Source organism: Peromyscus eremicus, chromosome 7 (assembly GCF_949786415.1).
Source record: "Peromyscus eremicus chromosome 7, PerEre_H2_v1, whole genome shotgun sequence".
Taxonomy (NCBI): domain Eukaryota; kingdom Metazoa; phylum Chordata; class Mammalia; order Rodentia; family Cricetidae; genus Peromyscus; species Peromyscus eremicus.
This window is the reverse complement of record NC_081422.1, coordinates 51,592,391-51,614,434: the sequence shown is the minus strand read 5'-3', so window position 1 is coordinate 51,614,434 and position 22,044 is coordinate 51,592,391. Positions and strand designations below refer to the sequence as shown.

The 22,044-nt window shown below is 49.6% G+C and overlaps 3 protein-coding genes across 6 annotated transcripts in view; 1 reads left to right on the top strand and 2 right to left on the bottom strand.

Annotated features, from left to right (window-relative positions):
• Nucleotides 1–599: 599 nt before the first annotated feature.
• LOC131914335 (endonuclease 8-like 1) lies at nt 600–4,869 on the top strand. Its single transcript, XM_059266930.1, has 8 exons — nt 600–1,344; nt 2,170–2,289; nt 2,379–2,442; nt 2,690–2,789; nt 3,117–3,244; nt 3,642–3,669; nt 3,829–3,890; nt 4,066–4,869. Exons 1-8 carry the CDS (start codon nt 911–913, stop codon nt 4,330–4,332), a joined length of 1,203 nt encoding a protein of 400 aa, XP_059122913.1. The 5' UTR covers nt 600–910; the 3' UTR covers nt 4,333–4,869.
• A 1,270-nt stretch (nt 4,870–6,139) lies between these two features.
• On the bottom strand, nt 6,140–13,303 carry LOC131915620 (alpha-mannosidase 2C1-like). Its single transcript, XM_059269036.1, is given in 14 exon segments — nt 6,140–6,370; nt 6,373–6,423; nt 6,593–6,672; nt 6,759–6,868; nt 7,185–7,328; nt 7,423–7,579; nt 7,657–7,761; nt 8,392–8,407; nt 8,918–9,128; nt 9,399–9,576; nt 11,149–11,219; nt 12,293–12,422; nt 12,788–12,910; nt 13,197–13,303. Coding segments are annotated over 14 exon segments (1,593 nt in total). The 5' UTR covers nt 13,298–13,303; the 3' UTR covers nt 6,140–6,254.
• A 2,924-nt stretch (nt 13,304–16,227) lies between these two features.
• The window catches only part of Sin3a (SIN3 transcription regulator family member A), a 64,722-nt gene continuing 58,905 nt past the window's right edge, over nt 16,228–22,044 (bottom strand). For all 4 annotated transcript variants that reach the window (XM_059267942.1, XM_059267943.1, XM_059267944.1 and 1 more), the window contains exons 20-21: nt 18,731–18,938; nt 16,228–17,056 (exon numbers count right to left, since the gene is read on the bottom strand). In XM_059267942.1, coding sequence (XP_059123925.1) covers nt 16,826–17,056; nt 18,731–18,938 — 439 coding nt within the window. In that variant the 3' untranslated portion in view covers nt 16,228–16,825. The remainder of the gene's footprint in view (nt 17,057–18,730; nt 18,939–22,044) is intronic.

Here is a 22,044-nt window from a genome sequence, read left to right as displayed (position 1 = left end):
CAGTGGATCGTGGTTGCATGGCCTCAGAACAGTGGTCAGTGGTTGTTCCTTTTCATTGTTTAGGTAACCATTATGTTGTGTAACTCATATACAGCAAGTAATATCACCTTCAGTGAGGGGGGCTGGTAAGGGCCTTTCTGTACCTAATAGTTTTAATCTAAGGGCACTGTATTAGTTATCCTCATGTTCCTGTGACCAAATTACCAGCCCCAGCCCCCCCCCCCCAAATAAGGATGGATGTTGCACCTTTAAGTCCCTGACACCAAAAGAGACTAATTCTTCCAAAAGAAGGGGCATAACGGACTTTGGTGAGTGGAGGTGTGTGACATTGCCCTGGCACTACCTTCCTGCTGTCAGCTGTCCATCAGGGACTGCTTCTAATGACTGGACAACCAGAGTGCTGAGAGGCTGCACAGGGACTCAGGGTCTAAGCCATTCTAAACCAGCTATCAAGTGAGGGGTGAAGGGGGTCATTTTTCTTATGCTGACACACCCTCAAATGTCCTACTGTGTGTGGTGGGGGGACAGTAGGGGCAAAGGCTTGGAGATGAGAGGAACAGGTTTGTGGGTGGGTGGGGGAGCTCGGAGGACACAAGGTATCAGACTCCAGCAAAGATCTGAACTGTGTTCTAAAACTAGGTGTGGGAGCCCGTGGAGGGAAGGCATTAGTGAGCAAGACAGCCCACCCTGCCTCCCAGCTTCAGCCTCCCGGTACCCTGTCCTTGCCAGCACTTTGGATGGGAAACGGGGGCTGTGTCTAGGTCAGCATTTTCCTGCCTATCCTAGACGGCCGTGTGCCTCTCTGCCTTTTACTCTGTAAAGCTTTGGTGACGATTTCTACTTAACAGGCATCTTCTGGCACATCCTGTTGTCTTCTTCCCTCTACAGGGGCCGCCATTCCTCCTTCAGAATGCCGGAGGGCCCAGAGCTGCACCTTGCCAGCTGTTTTGTGAATGAGACGTGTAAAGGGCTCGTATTTGGCGGGTGTGTGGAGAAGTCCTCTGTCAGCCGCAACCCCGAGGTGCCCTTTGAGAGCAGTGCCTACCATATCTCAGCCTTAGCCCGAGGCAAGGAGCTGTGCCTGACCTTGAGCCCCCTGCCTGGTGCCCAGCCCCCTCAGAAGCCACTGTCCCTTGTCTTCCACTTTGGTATGTCTGGGTCCTTCCAGCTGGCACCTGCAGATGCCCTGCTGCCCCATGCCCATCTACGTTTTTACACGGCCCCACCTGCCCCCCGGCTTGCCCTTTGTTTCGTGGACATCCAATGCTTTGGCCACTGGGACCCTGGGGGTGAATGGCAGCCAGGCCGTGGACCCTGTGTCTTGCTGGAGTATGAACGGTTCAGGTAGGACTGGGTATGTAGAGTACCATCCAGGCCCGCAAGAAACAAATCCTAACCCCTCCTGAGCCTCAGTCCCCCGTCTGTGGATTGAGGTGGTGTCAGGGCAGCAAACGTGTGAGAGAGGGCAGTCCAGAGGAGGGAGGACAGTCAGAGGTCCCAGACACGGAACAGCATCAGAGTTGCTTCCTGTGGCCCCGGGCCATCAAGGACAGTAGAGGGACCTTACGAGACAAGCCTGCACAGTGGAGAGGGTGGTCTAGTGACCGTAAGTCAGGTCTTGGTGGTCCTCACATTCTGCCTGCCCACCTGTCTCTGTCCTGGGGGCTCCTGGGACTGTCCCTGCTATCACTACTTTCCTCTAAAGAGAGTCACTGCTCCAAGGCAGGCCCTGTAGGGAGCAGCAGGGGACAGGGTGAGTGCGGTCCCTTCGTTCACTGCACTGACGATGTGCAGGTAAGGCAGGTGGCCAGGACACACAAAATAAATTCACAGACCTTTGCCCACTGGTGGGGAGCACATCAGGCATGGCCTCCTGAAGGAAGTGACCTTTGAGCTGAGATCATCTTCTGCCAGTGCGGAGGGAACCAGCTGTGTAAATCTCGGAGGGGAGTCTTGCCTAGCTGGACGTTTTTGATTCTTTAACCATAAACGACCCCATGTTGTTCCCATGTCACAAATGGGGGAACAAAGGTTCCAGCTGCCCAGACAGCACTGAGACCAGAGGAAGCTGGGACCGTGTCCCCTTGCACTCAGAACTGCTTCCCCAGCCCTGCATCCCTATCCCGGGGTGTGGGATGAGTCTCATACATCCAGCCTGTGTCCTTCCAGGGACAACGTACTTCGGAACCTGTCAGACAAAGCCTTTGACCGGCCCATCTGCGAGGCCTTGTTGGACCAGAGATTCTTCAATGGCATTGGCAATTATCTTCGGGCAGAGATCTTGTACCGGTCAGCAGGCAGGCTGTGGGTACAACGGCTGGGGTGGGGCATGGGTGATCACATCCACTACTTAGCCTGGGCCCGTTCCACCATCCCAGGCTGAAGATCCCCCCTTTCGAGAAGGCCCGGACAGTTCTAGAGGCCGTGCAGCAGTCCCGGCTGGTGAGGACAGTGTACAAGTGTGTGTGTGTGTGTGTGTGTGTGTGTGTGTGTGTGTGTGTGTGCTGGTGTGGGTGGCAAGGGTATGTGTAGAGTCAGGTATCTCTTACCTTAACTCATCAAGTGTGTGGAAGGGATGTGAACCACATTAAAGGTCTTGCCAAGCTTAGAGCGGAAGTCCATTGTCTTCAGTGTGAAGTGGGGTGAGTACCCTTTGTTAACACCTTGGTTCTGCCCATGCCCCCTTCAGAGCCCAGAGCTGACCCTGAGCCAGAAGATCAAGGTCAAACTGCAGAATCCAGACCTGCTGGAACTGTGTCACTTGGTGCCCAAGGAAGTGGTTCAGCTGGGTGAGGCCTGGGGAAGCCAAGATGGCCAGTGATCTGCTTCAGCCTCTGTGCGATGCTGGGCAGCTGTCATCCTGGCCCTAGGGAATGGGAGTTTGCTAAACAGACCAGGTCTCTTGGCAAGTTTCCCAGCCTCCCATGGTGCAGGAGGGGCAGGATTCACCTTGCTGATGGAGAGGAACCAGGACCCAGAGTGTGGGGGGAGGTAGTGTGGCCCTGACTCAGTCCATCAGCTTCTTTAGCTGAGGTCTGAGCCATGTCGAACCAGACTCCTTGTTCCCCCCACTCCACAACACCCTCTCACCTCTGACTGGTTCCTTTGTCCCTCAGGGGGCAAAGGCTACGGGCCAGACCGTGGAGAGGAGGATTTTGCTGCCTTTCGAGCCTGGCTGCAGTGCTATGGCATGCCAGGCATGAGTTCCCTGCGAGACCGGCATGGCCGTACCATCTGGTTCCAGGTTCGAGCCCTACTGCTCACATGGGCAAATGGAGACCCTAGGAAAGCTGGTGGGGTAACAAGATAGGAGACAGAGGTCTGAGCCAGGCAGAGATGACCTTAGCCTGTGGAGGCCTGCCAAAGATCGCATTGTTCCTGAGTGTATAGTTCTCCATGTGATGCTCTTCTCTTTGGAACCCCAGGGTCCAAACCAGTAGAACAGCTCAAAGCAGCTAATGTGTGTGTGTGTGTGTGTGTGTGTGTGTGTGTGTGTGTGTGTGTATAGGGGTTGGAGGAAATCAGAGACTTCCTAGACAGGGAAATATATTGATCTGAAAGAATATGGCCTTGCCACCCCAAGGAAAACTGCCCCTTCACCAGACCAGGCTGACTCCAGAATTGTTCTCATTCCATTTTAGGGTGATCCCGGACCCTTGGCACCTAAAGGTAAGCAGCTCTTGATGTAAGAGATAGAGAGCTGGAAGGACCATGGGCCGGCCTTGCACACCCATCCTCCCATCCCTCTCCAACCTTGGAGTCACCCAGCACTAAGAGTCTAGAGAGGGGCAGAAGCCCTAGGGCTGAGTCCAGTACATCCTCCTCCAGGGGGCAGGTCCCGAAAAAAAAAGCCACGGGAGACACAGCCGGGGGCTGGAGACACAGAAGAGGTATGAACCCAGCCCCTGCCTCCCCTGCACTTACTCCTGTCAGCCCCACTTCTCAGGCCAGGCTCCTGGCCAGCTGACTCCCTCTCAAGGGGGTGTGGGTGCTTGGTGGGGAATGTCAGTGGTAGATCCTAACTGCTGGGAAGAAAAGCTAGTAAGGACCATCTTCTCTATCCAGGACCATCCGCTCTCAGGCAAGTCCATTTCCAGGACTCGGAGGGCCAGGAAACACCCTCCTAAGAGTATAGCTCAACAGTCTGAAGGGAGCAGCCTCCAACGAAACCGGGAAACCCCCACAGCCCCCAAGAAAGGAAAGAGAAGGGGGCGACCGGAAACCACAGGTGGACCTTCTTCAACATCCTCCTGGAGCTGGAAAGGGACCCCGGGGAGTGGCTCTTCAGGGAGGCTGGGAGGTAACAGGGTGGACAGAGGGAGGAAGGCCTAGTACAGGACACACAGTCACTGCTTCCCCTGCTCTCCCCACAGGTGGACCTGCCTCCCCTGCTCTGCCCAAAGGTGGCATCAGACCCAGGAAGAGCAAGGCTGATACCTGACCCCGGGAGGCTGGGGGAACTTCAGCCTCCTAGAGGGAGGTTTCCTTGCTTGGTCCGTCCTTCCCAGCTGCCTTGCTGTGAATCTCGGGGCGTCTGATCCCTGGAGGCTGTGTTGGTAGGGCAGTGTGCCCTAGGCCCTGGGACTTGTCCTACACAACCTTTTGGAAGCAGGGTCTCACATATCCTAGGCTGGCCTTGAGCTCATGTGTACCTGAGGATGACAAGGAACTCCCGATTGACCTTCCTGCCTTCATTCCCCCCTCCCCCCAGAGCATTTTTCTGTGTAGCTTTGTGCCTTTCCTGGAACTCACTCTGTAGCCCAGGCTGGCCTTGAACTCACAGAGATCTGCCTGACTTTGCCTCCCAAATCCTGGGATTAAAGGCGTGCACCACCACCATAATTGCTGGGATTACTGGTGTAAGCCACACACACCCTGATTTTTTTTTTTGTCTTTTCAAGACAGGGTTTCTCTGTGTAGCCCTGGCTGTCCTGAAACTTGATCTGTAGACCAGGCTGGCCTTGAACTCCTGAGTGCTGGGATTAAAGGCATGGGCCACCACCTCCTAGCTTGTGATGTTTATAAATATAAACCATCTTCCACATTTTTAAAAGCCCATGTGAAAAACATTAACAAACTAATGAATTTGAACTTTTGGGATGGCTGCATGAGGTATGAGAAGGCCAGGTTGGAAAGGCCTGCTGCATGGCTCCACCTATTTATGAATGTAATCCCTGCCTTCCACCCCGACCCCCACAAGACTCAATCAGAGGACAGTCTGCCTCTGCAGGGCCAGCCCCTCTGCAGACCTGGGCTCAGGACATCCAGGAGTCATAGCTCTTGCAGTCCAGGATTCTTCAGGGCCTATGGTTGGCTGCACCCCCAGCCTAACACTTGCCTAAAGCTTTCCTCCCAGTTGAGGGTGGTGGATGGGAAGGTGTGTGCGTGTGTGTGTGTGTGTGTGTGTGTGTGTGTGTGCGCGCGTGCGTGTGTGTGTGTGTGTGTGTGTGTGCGTGTGTGTGCGCGTGTGTTCGTGTGTGTGTGTGTGTGTGTGTGTGCGTGTGTGTGTGTGTGTGTGCGCGTGTGTTCGTGTGTGTGTGTGTGTGTGTGTGTGTGTGTGTGTGTGCAGGGTGGTGGCAGCCTCCAGGCCTCCTGTCCAGCCCTAGCCCTTCTGCTGCTAACACAGGAGGAACCCTTTATCTCGGGGGTCTCCAGTCTCTGAGATGGGGCCACAAGCCGGACCCTGCACACACAGGTAACCTCAGATCTTGCCCCTGGAAAGTAGCTCTCTCCATCCTCCTTTCAGCCGGAAGAGTGGCCCTAAGGGGAGCAGCGAGGCTCAAGCACAGGGCGGCCAACCTAAGCATTTATTGCACAGATGCTTGTTCCGGGCTGGGGAGGTGGAAAGGAGGAGTTCCCAAAGCTTTCCACAGACACGATTCAGTTTGGTGGAGGCTGCAGCGTGAGCAACAGGGACCTCACTTGAAAGGGAGAAAAGGCGAGCTTCAGGCGGTTGTCCCGCAGGGACAGGTGACCAGTAGGGTCTCGCTGCTCCAGGAGGTCACAACTGGATGGAGGAAAGGGGAGGTCGTAAAGGCTGACACGGGCAGGGCTCCCACCCCCACCTCTCTCGTCTCCACTCACAGGATGGCCTCCTGAACGGGCAAAGATGTGTACAGCCAGCAGTCCACGTGGCTGCCGTGGGCCTCATACAGCCTTAGAACCAGCGTGCGGTGCTGAGCGCTCTTCTCGGCCTGCGAAAGGAAGGCAGGGCGGTAGGCGGGGCCAAGAACCTGCGCATCCCGGGGACCTCCCTAGCCTCTCCCGCCCCTTGCCTGCTTGATGGTCTCCAACAAGACTGCTGGGGAAGACACAGAAAAGGCACTCCAGGTGGTGGCAGGTGCCGGGCCTGGAGCTGGCAGAGCCAGCAGGGGAAGTTGAGGTTGTAGGCAGCATTGATAACACCAGCTTCTTGGAAGGAACCTGGGGAATGACCGGAAGGAAACACATGTGGACACGCGAGTTCCCCACAGTGCCTCTGGAGGAGCTATGGGGCTAGGCTGCCTCAGTTTACCCCAGTGACTGCTGGAGGTTCAGGAAAGGGCAAGGAGGTGTCAAGAGCAACTGAAGGGCCCGTCACCCTGGTACTTACCCTTGTGTGGCATCAAGGCGTAAGTGAATTCATGGCGCCCCATGTCAGCAGTAACATCTGGGGCCTTGGGTGCACGCAAGCTGGAATGGGGAAGGGAAGGGCTGGAGCTCTCACACAGGAAGCCCCACACCACGCCAGCCCTGGGCCCGGCAGGCACTGCACTCACAGGGAGAGGCTGAGGACATTGCCTCGGACCGACGCTCCATACTTGCAGTTGTTGAGCAGGGCCAGCCCAAAGCCACACTCAGACAGATCTATCCAGCGGTGCGCCCACACCTGAAGGGCAGACCCAAGGCCTATGGGTGGCTCCACCCCAACGCTCTTTGCAGTAGGAGCCCACGGCTGAATCCTAGCTGACCCTCAAGGAGCTTTGGGCACGCCATCCCACCCGTCTGCCCGCTTCCTCGTCTGTGAAATGCTAACAGTGGCTATGGGGTCACAGCGGAGAGAAGCATTTAGCAAACGCCTGGCCCATGGTAGAAAGCACAGTGTCCGGCATTTTCTTCCTCTTGCCCACAAACCACAAAAACTAGTCTCTCCTCAGTCAGGGATGAGTCCAAGTCCCACCCTTTCCCGCGTCCCCATGTCTGACCTCATACCGAGCCCAGTCCCAAGAGGTGTTATAGTGGGTGGGTCTCTGAAGGTGCCCAAACTGGATCTCATAGGTAGCCTGGGGGCTCCGTACGCGAGCAGGGAACTCCACCTTCAGGAACTTGTGGGCCTCATGCCAGTGCACCTGGGGGTGGAATGGAGCGCGGGGACAAGGGAAGGGCATTAGGTCTCCTCACAGAACCATCTGGGAAAGAAGGCCACTACCCTGCCCCTTCTACCTCAGTGTGGAAGCGGACATAGGGGCAACCAATGTCGAGCACAACCTCCTGGCTGAGCCGACTAGTGGGGCTGATCTGCAGCAGAAACCAGGCACTGCCCCGAAGGCCACCTTCAGTGCCTACCGCCAGGGTCCCTGCCTGGCCCTGCACAGGCTTCCTGTGGGATGAAGGTGGGAAGCACTGAGCCAGAGCAGCATGTATCCACCAGCACCCCAGGATCTGCCCAGTATGTACCGTGTCTCTAGATGATAATCCATGACATCCCACGCATCCCAGTACAGTGGTACATCATCGAACAGCACGAACTGGTTCCCCAGGGCACCCTCAGCAATGGCCTCCCTGGAAGGACATAGGGACGGGTGCTTCACAAGAGGATGACCTTGCTCTCTCCAGTCGTACTTGGTGGGGGCAGGTTAAACAGGGCCAGGGGCTAAGGGACTGTTAGCCCAGGCTGCCCTGCCCATGTGAGTCCCAGCCTAGACGCACTTGTAGACTACTTGGACAGTGTGGTGGCTAGGGCACAGAGGGCAGAGTTCGGGATCTACTTGGACAGTGTGGTGGCTAGGGCACAGAGGGCAGAGGGCAGAGTTCGGGATCTACTTGCACAGTGTGGTGGCTAGGGCACAGAGGGCAGAGGGCAGAGTTCGGGATCTACTTGCCAGAATGGAGGTAAGAACAATGAAGGGTTGGCACCTGCCAGAAGCCACCAGGACCAGGGAAGTAAGGCAGCCAGTTGGATCCAGTCTCACCCGGATGATGCCATTGTCCAGAGTCACAGAACCATCAGTCTTGGGTGGGAGAGTCCTTAAGCTGATTTAGCTGTGTTCCCCGCCCCCAGCCCAGCCCTCTTAAAGCTGCACATTACCCCAGCACCTCGGTCAAGACCAAGGAAGGAGCATCCCAGAGTAGGCCCTGTAATCCAGCATTCAGGAAGCTGAGGCCAGAGGACTGCTACCAAAACCTGCCCACGATACACAGCAAACACCTGAAGTTAAACACAGTAACAATGGGCAAATAAACAAAAGCCCAAAGCTCTGAGATACCACAAGCTCATCAGGTTCAAAGCCGAACACTTGACCCTTCCTGGAAACCCGCCCCTGTGCTTGGGGGGGGGGGGTCCCTGTCTCAACTAATTCCAGTTTTGTCATCCTCACTAATTCAAATGTCACTTTGCCCAGGAAACCTCTCTGGACTTCCTAATCTAGCTAGGTTAAACACCTCTTTGGGCCCCAAGTTCCATATGCAACATCACCGTGCCTGGCCACTCTGGGGTCATCAGTCTCCACAATCTATCCAGTGTCTGTCACGGGCCTCTCAAGGCATCAGCTTTTGTTGGAAGAATAAGCAAGCCATCGCTAGAAGAGCCCATGATCCAATATCCCTAACTCATTATACACATGGGGAAAAATAAGGTCCAAAGGTGGCAAAAAATTACCAAGGATCATGTGCTTTTCAGGCACAGCCAGGGCTTAAAGGGTACCCCTGACACCCTAACAACCAGTGGTTGGTGTCCTACCTGTATCGATGTGGCAGTGACCCATGGCATGGATGGTATGTTGACTTTCACCTCCATGTTGGCCAAAGAACTTGGAGGCCAGGGCCTTGGCAGCTAAGTAGGTCTCGGGCTGGGCGGGGTCACACACATTCACGATCTGATTGGCTGTATACAAGGCCTGGAAACTGCGCTGGTTGTCATCCCCGAGGCCCTGTGGCAGGGTTCTGTACTTCAATGCCTCCCCAAGCACTGCTACAGAACTAGGCTCCAGCTGGTTTCTCAGGGGTTCTCCGCAAAGCTCCCCCATTTCCAATCCTTTATTCCCATTGGTGCCCCAACTCAATACCATTCCTGTTTACACAGGAACACTCTACTCTGACTCTGGATTCCTAGAGTTCTAGTAATTTGACCCAAGAAACAATCTGCCTGGAATAGGGCTCGAGATGGGGGTGGGGGCTGAAGGGTGGGGGTTCTCCAGTACCTTGGCCACACCCAGCAGCAGCTCCAGGTCCACCAGGAGCTTGTGGACATCACGATGGAACACAGCCAGCTCAGCTTTGCTCAGTTGGAACATCTTCTCGGGGTCAGGGGCTGCAATCATGCTTCCCTTCCCGGCCCCCAGAAGCCCATTGCAGGCCACTTCCACGTAGAGGGTCAAGCTATAATGTAGAGAGGCAGTCTCAGGTCAGTGGACGGGCGGGGATTCTGGGAGCTTGAGAAGAGAGCAAGTCGGAGGCATTCAGCTGACTCCTCCCTATTTACTTCGAGGACCCACTTCCCAGGGGAACCATGGGTATCAGGTGTATTTGTGGGAGAATCACAGTAGAAATACCAGTTCAAACCCATGTCCTCCTGAGGAGTGTTCTGCTATGGGCAGAGAGGACAGTGGCTAAGTTTGGATTCCTACGAGCTGCACTGCCGTTCAGCTTCATCTTTCCGAAGCTGTCTGTGTAAAGTATTCTTGGTCTCAGAGCTCTCAGTGCACAGGAAACAAGTTCGGCTCTTCCCAGGCTGACTTTCAGCATCGAGCTCCACCAGGCAGCATAGCACAGCTGTTCCTGGAAGCAGCACCTGGGCAGCAGAGTGCTCTGCTGGAGCTAAACTCAGAGGCATGGGGGAAGCCCTTCTGCCGCTTCTTCCGGCCCTTCCTAGTCTGGCGATTCTCATATGGAGTTCTGAGTATGTTCTTCCAGACTCTTCAGCAGTGTCATAATTCTATGAATATTTCTGTCTCCCCTTGTTGTCAAGGGCACTTTATCATATTCCCAGTGTTTGGAATAATCTGAAACCGTGTACAATTAAATATAAAATGCAATAATGTCATCACTCATGGTGGCATCCAATTTTAATCTCAGCACTTGGTAGGCAAGAAGCATGTAGATCTATATGAGTTCAAGGACAACCTGGTCTACATAGTGAGTTCTAGGACAGCCAGGACTATACAGTGGGACCCTGTCTCAAAACAAAAAGCAACGCTGGATGTGGTGGCACACACCTTTAATCCCAGCACTTGGGTGGAGCTCTGTGAGTTCCAGACCAGCCCAGTCTACAGAGTGAGTTCCAGGATAGGCTCCAAAGTTACACAGAGAAAACCCTGTCTCGAAAACCAAAAAGAAAAAAGAAAAAAAAAAAAAAGAAAAAAAGAAAAAAAAACCTCCAAATCAATAATGTCTTGTCTTTTGATGGCATCATAGATACCCCCTCAATATGAAAAAATGGAATGTAAAAGGTCTGAGTGCAAACTATCAAAGAGGTAGATTCTCAATTAGTAAAAGGAGTTTTACTAACAGAAATTTTGAGACTATGAATGTTGAGATGTTAAGAATGGCCATGCCTGGGTAGAAGGATAACAGGAGTAATTTATTTCTTTGTGTTCTTTTATGTGTGTCACAAGAAAGGAAAAGCTATTTTAAGATTTAATTTATGTCTGTGTAAATGAATGCCACATGCATGCAGGTACCCTCAGAATTCAGCTGGAGCTATAAGCAGTTGTGAGCTGCCCGATGTGGGTGCTGAGAACCAAACTCAGGTCCTCTAGAAGAGCAGTAAGTGCTTCTAACTATTGAGCCCTGTCTGTCTCTAGCCCTAGACAGTAAATGGTTTTATATTCAGGAAAAAAAATCAAGCTTCCTATAACCAAAGTATGTGAGGGTAGATGTGCTGGGAGGTACTTCCGAGGTCACTCAGGCCTCCGCTCCTCCTGGTCTATTAGTCCCCGGGGACTCGCTCACCTCCGGGGGTCTCCTTCCCCCAGATTATTGGTCAGGACATAACTGGTCTTCTCACCCTCTTTGGTCAAACCCTGGTAAAGAAAAGAAGACAGGGTTTGAGGACTTTGGAAAATTCAAAGGAGGTGTAAAGCCAAAGGAGGCCAGGATCTGCCACCTAGTTGCCCAACCCTGAGTCTTCTCCACCAGGAAAGGCTGGGATAAACTAATCAGGGACACTTGGTAGCAAGTGCCCTACCAACTGATGACCAGCCTACAGCATGTTTGCTAGCAGATGATCTAACGGGAAGGACCGTTAGGAGTTAGGTCCTGGAGCGGCTTCTGATGGCCTCTCTCCTGTGAATATATACAGGGAAATCGCATGGAATGAGTCAGATATGGTGATACAGGTCCATACTTCTAGCTACTTGGGAGGTCGATGCAGGAGGATAACAAGGTCGATGCTACTAGCATGAAAACTCAGCAAAACCCTTTTCTCCAATTAAATGGGTGTGTGTGTGAAAGGTGGATTAACAACGTGGTAAGAACACTTGCCTAGCATTTATGAGGTCCTGTGTTTAGTTAATTAAAGAAAAAGTCCAAGGAGTTGGAGACAGATTTGCTCATCCCCAGTGTTTAATAAGGTGGGTCCCAGGGAGCATCTGTTCAGCCAGTGAAGGGAGGAAGGATGAGTAGGGCTCTGCCTCCCTTCAGGACAATTCTCACCCCAGATACTGGAATTTGGAATGGAAGTTGTATGAACCATAGAAGAAACCTCTATCTTAGTTTTTTAATCTATAAATGGACATAAAGTCCGATCATACAGGACTACAAAGATTAAACTTGGTATGACATTTAACATACAGAAGCGGTTATAGATCTGGAAAATGAGATGTGGAGATAAGAGATTCATTACTCATGGGAAGACAATTTAATGCCTTACTTAATGCTATTCTAGAATGATCTGAAGTTTCTCCAATAAGTGTGTACTAAATACAATAAAAATAGTTTATGAAAACTGGGGGCTTATAACACTGGCGTCCAAAAGGCAATTCCCTCAGTCCTGAAATCATGAAACCAGTTGTTTCATGGAGGGCCAGTCATTCAGTTGTGGCTTCTCCAAAAACCAGGGCTAATCTGTGGCTGTGACTGGGTTTAGGGGGTGTACCTCACCTGGACAGGTTTCTCCATCACGCCAGACAAGTCTTTCTCCATCACTTTCCCAGCAAAGATGGACTTCCTGGCCCACCCATGCTTCGGGGATGACCAGTTCTACCCAGAACCAGCAGGTCCACCATCTGTAAGAGAGCTATCATGATGGGCCTAGGAGTGGAAACCCTGTTCTTGAATTAAATGTCAACAGGGCCTTAAGACTTTCTCCATGCATCTGCAGCATCACAAGGTACTCAGCTTTGAGCCACAGGAACGGAGAATTGGAGAAGAACAAAGACCCAAGGTAAAGATCATTCACCTAAAGAGGGAAAGGGACAGAAGCGGCAGGGATGAAAATACTCAGGTGAAGACATCAAAGGATGAAGGCGATTCTCTCAGCAGAGGGCGCTACTCTCTGCCATACAGCAGTCTAGGGCCCAAGACAATGAGGCGTGGCTTTGGTGAGGAGGAATGAGAGGGGCGGGGCTTCTCCAAGCTGGGTGTTACCCACGTGGGTCCGAAGCTGTCGCCGATCTGCGCAGGGCTGAAGTTCTTCTGCACCGCCTCCTCATAGGGAAGCCTCTCCCGCGTTAGGAAACTGGACAGTGTCACCGGACAGCTGTCCCCGAAGAGCCTGGGCAGAAAGAGCCAATGGGCGCGTGCTTGAAGCCGCCCCCTTTTGACCCGTGAGCCAGCCGACGGGTCGGAAAACTCTCTTCTCTCTTCTCTTAACACCTTGAGGACTGCCTGGCAGCTCAGCAGCACAAACCACCCTCTACCCACGGCTCCCCAGCCCCTGCCTTGTCCGCGGCGGGCACTTTGTTCCGCGGCCCGGGTGGCCACAAGCCTGGGTTTCCCTCCGGAAGGGAAGGGATGAGCGCGCGGATGCGGTTTGCGGCTACGCAGCCCAGGGGCCACACCTGCCGCGGAGGTTACAGTCGGTGAAGTAGATCGGAGACACGAACTTCTCCACCCGCTCAAAAGTGGTCCGCCAATGCTTCCAGAACGGCGCTGCGGCCATGGCGGTGCACCCACTTCTCTCCCCGGAAGATCCTTGGTGCTGCCGGCTCGCTGCACTGCCTGGAACCAAAGGTTCCGGCTTTCGACCAGCGCGTTCCTAACCCGAGCAGCTTTTCTTGGGACACCAGCGGCTTTTGCAAGATGCTGACTTTGGGGAGCCATCCTGGTAAGACCCGGAAGCTGCGGTTTTCATCTCATCCCAGCTGTCATGACATCTGGGTAAATTATCCTTAAATAAAATGGTAGGTTTGAGCTGGTGATGTGGTTCGGTATGGAGAGTGCTTGACTAGGATGCACGAAGCCCAGGGTGCGTGGAGGCGGGGAGTGTAAATTGAAGGATATCCGCAGCAACATAGCGATTTGAGGACAGCCTGGGCTACTTAAGACTCAGAAGGGCGAGGATATGGATGGGACCTCTGGAAGGTCCTGGAAAAGATTTAGGGCCAAGCAAGAGTTAATTTGCTTTCCAGTCGCTGCACTTCCTTGAGCACTAGTACCTGCATAATATGAAAAGCACAAGGCTGGCAGTCTCGGGTATGTGTTCAAACTAATCGGCAGTGCATCAAGAGAAAGGGAAAAGGGGCTTTGCACCCCAGTAACCCTCCATTACATACATTATATACATCACTGTTGCTCATCACCAAAACGTCTGGATTTTTGACCTGATGCAGTAGGTCAACAAGTGCCAGGAAGCTTTAATGCCAAAAGCCGGCCTCCAGCTTTAACGTTTGCCGGAGTACATGTAAAACCACTAGGAAAAATCTAACTAGCCGGTTTTAATGGGAATAACTGAGTTTGCATTTCAAATTCAGGTTCCTTAGAAAAATGACCAAGTGGTTGGTGCACACCTTTAATCCCGGCACTTTGGGAGTGGGGGTGGGGGACAGAGGCGGGGACAGATCACTGTGAGTTCCAGGACAGCCAGGACTGTACAAAGAGAAACCCTGTTCCGAAGGAAAATGGACCAGCAAATGTCATTTAAATAAAACTTTCTATGTGAAATCTTGACCAAAGTTACCTGTTATATTGGTCACAAGAACTTTTTCTCCTGAACTGGACCTGAAATCCTATCCTGACCTGCAAGGAAGGTGCTGTACACAGTAAGACTATAAACATGGGTAGCAACAGCCAAGGCTGCCTCTACTCAGACCCATTTTCTTCCAGGCCATCATGGCTTTGAGGGAGCAGAGAGGAAGAGGTGAACTATGGCTGAGGAAATCAGACTCTGTCTTCCTAGCATTCTGCCTCAGCCACTGTTCTACAAAGCTTTTCCATTAGGCTTTTTATTGCCTTCAAGAGTGTTTTGCCCTCCTGTGACAAAAACACCTGCATTCCCAGAACTTGGGAGTCATGAACTTTGAAATAGCCTGGGCTATGTGTGACCCTGTGTCAGATGAATAAAAAGCTCACTTAGTATTTTGAAACCCCAGGAGTCAATTTTCTGTATGGTGGTAAGAGATTAAAAAAAAAAATTGTTGTATTTTATTGAGGGGGGGGGGCAACGACACAGTTCCCTCCTTTTACCATGTGGGGTCCAGGGCTCAAACTTAGGTCTTCAGGCTTGGTGGCAAGAACCTTAACCAGCTGAGCCATCTTTTTGGCCAAGGTAACCAGGGATTTTTAATTGGAAAATAACATGATACCAATTATAACTATGAGGGCTATTTTGTTGTTCAGCAAGTCCAGGCCAACCATATTTGAAGATCCCTAATGTTCATGTTTGAATTGATGTAACTTTTAAAAAGTGGGGCTAGTTAGATGGTGAAGGTAATAAACAGCACAGATAAATACACTGATACCAAGCCTGACAACCTGAGTCCGATCCCTAGAACTGACTCCCACACTTGCACCTTGGTGCGTATGCACACACATGCAAGAGTACACACACAAATAAATGTCAATTTTTTTAAATTTCATTTTTTGAGACAGGGTCTTTCTGTAGCCCTGGCAATTCTGGAATTATGTAGACCAAGCTGTCCTTGAACTCACAGAGACCTGTTTGCTTCTACCTCTGAGTGCTGAGATTAAAGGCTTGTGTTATATTTTTAAAAGTCTTATGTCATTTGCTGTTGCTAAGCAATGTATCAAATTCATTCCCTTCCATCTTCCAACTAGACACTTGACAATTACTTCAGCTTGGTATCTTGAATTGTTGCCTCATTCCCAGTAAGGAAAATTAAAAATCTGAGGGGAAAACAAAAGACCTGGGTGTACCTGTGCATGAGTGCACAGGAATTCAGGCACTCATGTACCAGAGGTCACTTGTGGAGGCCAAAGGACCACTTTGGTAGTCATTCCTTCCACTGTGGGTTTCAGAGATCAAACTCAGGTGGGCAGGCTTGTGTGGCTTGTATGGACCCATCTTTTGATATATGTTGATGTGACAAGTGCAAGTACCTATTTATTTAAAGCAACACCATATTTGTAACCTGGAAAAGAAACTTTTTACAGCTACTTTACAATAGCTCTCTGGTGAGGACAAGGGACTTGGGTTACTTATTTCCTTAGGAACCAAGCTTTATTTACATTTTTTAAAAAAAAGTTGAGGGGGGGGGCAGCAAGTTTTACACAAAAGTACTACAATGGTATCTCCCTTTGGTAAAAAGTGTAATAAATGTCTTGTACATCTCTTTATAGGTACTAAATCTGAAGCCACATAGTACTATGGTACACAAGAAGCTAGAGCACTTATGCTAGCACATCAAAGCATATTTCCTTTAATAAAAAATTGACAGTATGTACATTATTTACAAAAAAGAAAATCCAAGTTAAAACTGTGTGTGTGTGTGTGTGTGTGTGTGTGTGTGTGTGTGTGTGTCTGTGAGTAAAGCTGGTGGATGGCACTAGGGTAGACTAGTAAAGAAGCAGGTACAAAACAGTCCCACAGGAGCTAAAAAGGAGGACGGACTGGAATTTGTTGAGGCTGAGAATCAGCAGAGGGAGGAAGGTGGGCTGCGAGGACTCAGAAACCAAATCCACAACGTATCAATCCCAAAGCCAAACAGCAGGCCTCAGATAAAATCTAACAGGATCTTAGGTATGGTCAAGTGGGGATGTCGTCAAATTCAGTCTTCACGATCGATGCCTTTTAGGGGAAGGGTGAGGAGCAGTGACCACCAGTTACAGTCCAACTGTTTTGTAAATGCACCTCCATCCGTCCAAAGGTGACAGCATCTGGTTGCTCGTCTAAGGTCAGGTCATACAAGTTCTAGTTTGATCTCTGCTGGTGTGTGCAAGCAAGCTGCCTGTCTCTCTCTGCTTGCATGGACTTCATTCCCTGTTGGGCAGGCTAGTACCCTTGGGAAGTGCCAGTTCCAGCTCTCTAAGGTATCCGTCCACATTCCTTGTGTGTATCCTGCTTGGTGCCAGGTCGCACTGGTGGCTTGAATGGCATCTTCCTTGATTCTTGGTGTGTGAGTACACATGCCCACACAGACACACACAGACACACGCACACACAGGCACACACACACACAGGCGCGCACACACGCAGACACACACCTCTGAGCTACCTGCTCTGGCTCTGCAGTTAAGGGGCTTTGAATACTGTGCCGTACTTGACACGATACTTGTTAATGCTCACGAAGTGCAGAGTCTCTGTGTCACAGGTGGTGGTGCAGGGCACCAGGCCCTCTAGCCCCTCACCCATTAGCCACTTGCTGGTCTCTGCTGCCATTTCACGAGGCACATGCTCCTTGGTCCATTTATCTACCCAGGCCTGGAACCGCTGATGGAGACGCTTGCTTACTCGCTCATGGGACTACAAGTAAAAGAGAGAGAAAGAGAAAGGATAAAATAGGCAAAACAGATTCTTCAAAATACAAACGTCAGTATTTGTTTATTTATTTATTTACTTATTCATTTATGTATTTATTTGAGACAGAGTCTCACTGTGTAGCTCTGGCTGCCCTGAAACTCAAGAGGTCTGCCTGCCCATGCCTCCTGAGTGTTGGGATTAAAGAAACAAGCCACCACACCTGGCTAATTTTATTAGTTTATTATGTGTACAGTGGGCATTCTGCCTGCATGTGTATGTACACAATGTATGTGCCTGGTGTTTGTGGAAGCCAGAAGAGAGCACTGGATCTCCTAGAATTGGAGTTACAGACCATTGTGAGCTGCCACGTGGGTGTTGGGAATTGAACCTGGGTCCTATGGAAGAACAGCCAGTGTTTTTAACCACTGAGCCATCTCCCCAGCCCTGCAGAATGCTATCTTTGAAAGAAAAAAAAGTCATGTTGGCAAAATAGCTCAGTGGGTAAATGTACCCGACACTAAACATAATGACATATACTCCATCCTTGAACCTGTACGGAGAGACCTGACTCCTACAGCTCGTCCTCCGACCTCCATGCTCACACTGTGACATGCACACTCCCATAAACACAAGGCCACATAAACATGAATGAATACACAAAATAAATAAATGTAAACAAAAGGGCCCCAGTATATCTGAAACAAAATCCAACGTATGGCCCATGGAGACTAATGTGATCTCGCCTACCCTCACAACTGTACAACGTCTCCTTTCTCTATAGCTCTCCCCTGAACCACTGTTCTTATTCTCACTAATATGCCAGTGCCTTTCCTTCTTTCCAGCCTTGCATTTAACATTTCTGTTATATAGGAAACACGTCTCCCTTAACTCTACACCTTGTTTGTTATTCAGGTCTCAAGTATCCTGTATTTGAGAAGCTACCAATGAAATCCATGTTGGTTCCCTTGACCCTTTTACTTCCTTAGTAATGCAAAGAAACACTACTCACTTGCCCTAGTTTGTGGCTGTATCCCAGAACCTGCTATAACACATGCTACATCACAAGTAAGACAGCCCTTGAAAACAGGGTTCACACAAACAAAAGATGAGAAACAATCTGAAATGTAAACCCTGGGAGAAACGTTTTTAGAAAAGTAACATCAGGCGTTTAACCATCTCTTGAAGGTTAAACTGTAGCCCACACTCTGAAGCCTTCATCCTATACACCCATCCTTCAAAATGACATTTATTCAGACATACAAGAGAAAAACCATGAATGACCCAGGAACACTAAAACAGCACAGTACCAACGGCTATTCTCCCCTTAGGGACCTCAAGAGTCCAACGCTTTTTGACAGATAAGTCTTGGGGGTTTTAGGTCTCAGAACCTCAAGATGTTGTATGTTATGTGTGGGAAGCAGGCATTTGGGGCCCATGCCTAGAAAGACCTTGGGTGTGCTGGGAAGTATTCTACCACAAACTACAGATCCCCAACAATTTCTACCCTTTAAGCCATGAAGTCTGTGCTACTCTGTTACAAGATCCTTAGCAAACAAATACACCTGCTTACATAACAACTGTTTGTTCCGGGAAGAGGTTTTTATAAAAGGGAAATATATCACACCATTGTAGTAGGACTGGGGGAAATGCAGAGAAATCGCAACCACCAGTTCTTACCTGATGAGCTCTGAGTAAAGCGGTCCTCCGGTACATGTAGTCCTCCGACTTGATCACATAGACCATTTTATACGAGTTCAGCTTGAACCTACACTCCAGCTTATCCAGGCTCTCTACGTTCTCCATGGTCTTCTTGCTGTTCCCTTCCTTCCCTTCTTTCTCCTGTTGCTCTCGACCACGCTGACACTTTCGGATACGCCGCAAATTTCTACAAAGCAGAAAGCCCTTCATGTTGAGAGACCATCTACATATAGATGAAATCCCCACAACTCCTACCAAATGTTCTTCTTTCAGATGTGCCTCAAGAATACTTGTGAGGATGGTAGTTACACATGTAGAAAATGGGCAATGGTTTCACTTAATTTACATGTATACTTACTTGAAACCCCAACCTTGATCACACTATGTGTTAATCTCAATTTTTCATTTACCCTTTTTCCATTTCAGTACACAAATCTGTCTTGTTCTCTTTACCAGCTACAGAGCAATATCCCAATTTATTCCTTCATTGCCTCTAAACTGGAGTCCCTCATCTAAACTAGGGAACAGAAAATTACTTGAAGGGCTACTTTACATCTTTCCCGGATGTCCTATTAGTATCTACATACAAAGGAAAGAAGATTGTTCCAGTCAATGGGTCCAGGAAGGGTTAGGGATGGTGCTGAGAACCTTTCTAGTATCTACTGGAGAAAAATAGTCAGCTAGACAATTACATTATGCCTCATACTTGGCTACTAAAAACACAAACCTGGGTGTAGTGGTTCAGGCCTGTAATCCCAGTACCTCAGGAGGCAGAGGCAGGAGAACTGAGTTCCAGGTCAGCCTGGGCTACAAGGAAAGACGATCTTACTTTAAAACATTAAAAATACAAAAACCATTCCCTAAGTAAGTGAGCAGTTGTGTGTACTGGCCCGTGATAGCAATTCTTAAGATTCTTCTAAGAGCAGTATGCAATCAAAACTATTTTGCGAATAGCAAATGTTACTTGTCCCTTCTACTACACATCTGGATTGGCAGTGTGATGGTGAAAAGACTGAGCACAGTAGGGCTAACTGTAATCTCAGCACTCAGGGTTAAGAGCTGGAGGCCAGCCTTGGCAGTATAAATAGCCTGTCTTTGTAGGGGTACACATGCCTTTAGTCCCAGCACTCAGGAGGCAGAGGCAGGCTGATCTCTGTGAGTCTGAGGCCAGCCTGGTCTACAGAGTGAGTTCCAAGACAGCCAGGGCTGATACACAAAGAAACCTTGTCTAGAAGAGAGACAGAGAGGTAGAGGGAGAGGGAGAGGAGGGGGGGAGAGGGGGGAGAGAGAGAGAGAGAGAGAGAGAGAGAGAGAAGGGGGGGAGGGAGAGAAATTTTTCTGGGGACTACAAATTATACTCAGAAACCTTTGTATTCTTTTCTGATCACAGATGGACACCAAACAAAGCTGATTTTACTTTAAAAAAAAATGGACATAATACAGTAGTTACATTGCTTATAAAACCTTTTGTCTTTTTAAAAAAAATGTTTATTTTAGGGTTGGGGGATTTAGCTCAGTGGTAGAGTGCTTGCCTAGCAAACACAAGGCCCTGGGTTCGGTCCTCAGCTCGGGGTGGGGGGTGGATTTATTTTATTTTTATGAGTGGTTGGTATGTTCACTGTCTTCATACACTACAGTGAGAGAACCTGGGTCCCCTCTGGAAGAGCAACCTGTGCTCTTAACCACTGAGCCCTCTCTCCAGTCCCTCATCTCCATCTTTTTAGTGTGTCCTGTGGTAAAATGGGAATTACATGCAGCCCCTTTGTGTATTGAAGGAAGAAGATATTCTTGAAAGGTATGTGAGCAATTACCAGACTTACAAATGAAAGACAACGGAATAAAAATTTAGCCCTGGGAACATGCAAGCTATTTTCTGAAATGTACACATTACTTCAAGGAAAACAACATATTTATTGCCAATGATAAGACTGGAACTTTTGAATAAACTTGAGCTTTTGATAAACTGACAATAGCTACCATAAGCTCTATGGCTTTCCAGTACTTGAAACTTGTCTGTGATGAAACTAATAGCACTGGCAGAAATAGAGGGGACTTTTGGAGGAATAATGTAAAACACATTGCTATTTATTTAGTATACTTAACAAAGTTAATGCCTCCCAAATAATTGATCATATGAAGAAGTTACAAAGTCATCTATGAAAACAATTTACTCAGGGCACAAGATAAACCACTGTGTTTGCTAGTGCCCTACAAAGCTCACAGACACTGCATATGACCACTTGTAAAGTCTTTTTAAAAACTTAATAGCATGTGTGTGCACAAGCGCATGCATGCACATGTATGTGTGGACTCAAGAAGATGGATGACCTTTGGGAATCTGTGATCTCCGTCCATGGACTCTGGGTATGGAATTCAGGTCTATCAGGCATGCTAACAAGCATTTTCTACCATCTGGCCCACCCACTTGGAGAATGCCTATCAAAGGACAGGACCCATAACCATCTGAAAATACTCTACAGCTCTATACACAAGTAAGGCCACAATTTCTTCATTTGTATTAAAAAGATTTGTTTTAAATTAGCTTTGCAGTAAGATCATTTATGAAAACACAGTGGGCTTTGTATCTTGGCTTTTTGTTTGTTTGAGACAGGGTCTGACCTCTAAGGATGATGTTCATTCCTGATCTTCCTGTATGAGTGCTGGAATTCAGTCATTCACCACCATGCCTACTTGATACAGCCTAGGGGTCAAACAGAGCTTTGTGCCTACTAAGCAAGCATGCTACTAACTCTTTTTCCAGGTTTGGTTTTGTTTATTTTTGGTTTTTCAAGACAGGGTTTCTCTGTGTAACAATCCTGGCTATTCTGGAACTCACTTTGTAGACCAGGCTGGCTTCAACCTCACTGAGATCCACCTGCCTCTTCCTCCCGAATGCTGGAATTAAAGGCATGTGACACCCTGCCCAGCCGTTTTTCAGTTTTAATCTCTAATATGGCAAACACAACTAGCATGATAACAATGAATAAAAGTTTTCTTGGGAACTTAAGCCCTAAGAATGCATAAAGGCCCCAAACACAAGGAGTCAGGGCTGCTGAGTTGGCTCAGCACTTGCTGACAGGCACATCAAATGGAGTTCAATCTCTGGGACCCAAAGGGTGGAAGTAAAGAACCACCTCCCACAAGTTAGTTGTCCTCTGACTTCAACATGTGCGCTATAACACATGCACATACCTGTATATACCTACCCACCTCCTCAGCTGACAGACAAATCATTGAAAACCAAAATATGGTTTTCATGCTTTGCTGGGTGTGGTGACATACGGCTCTAATCC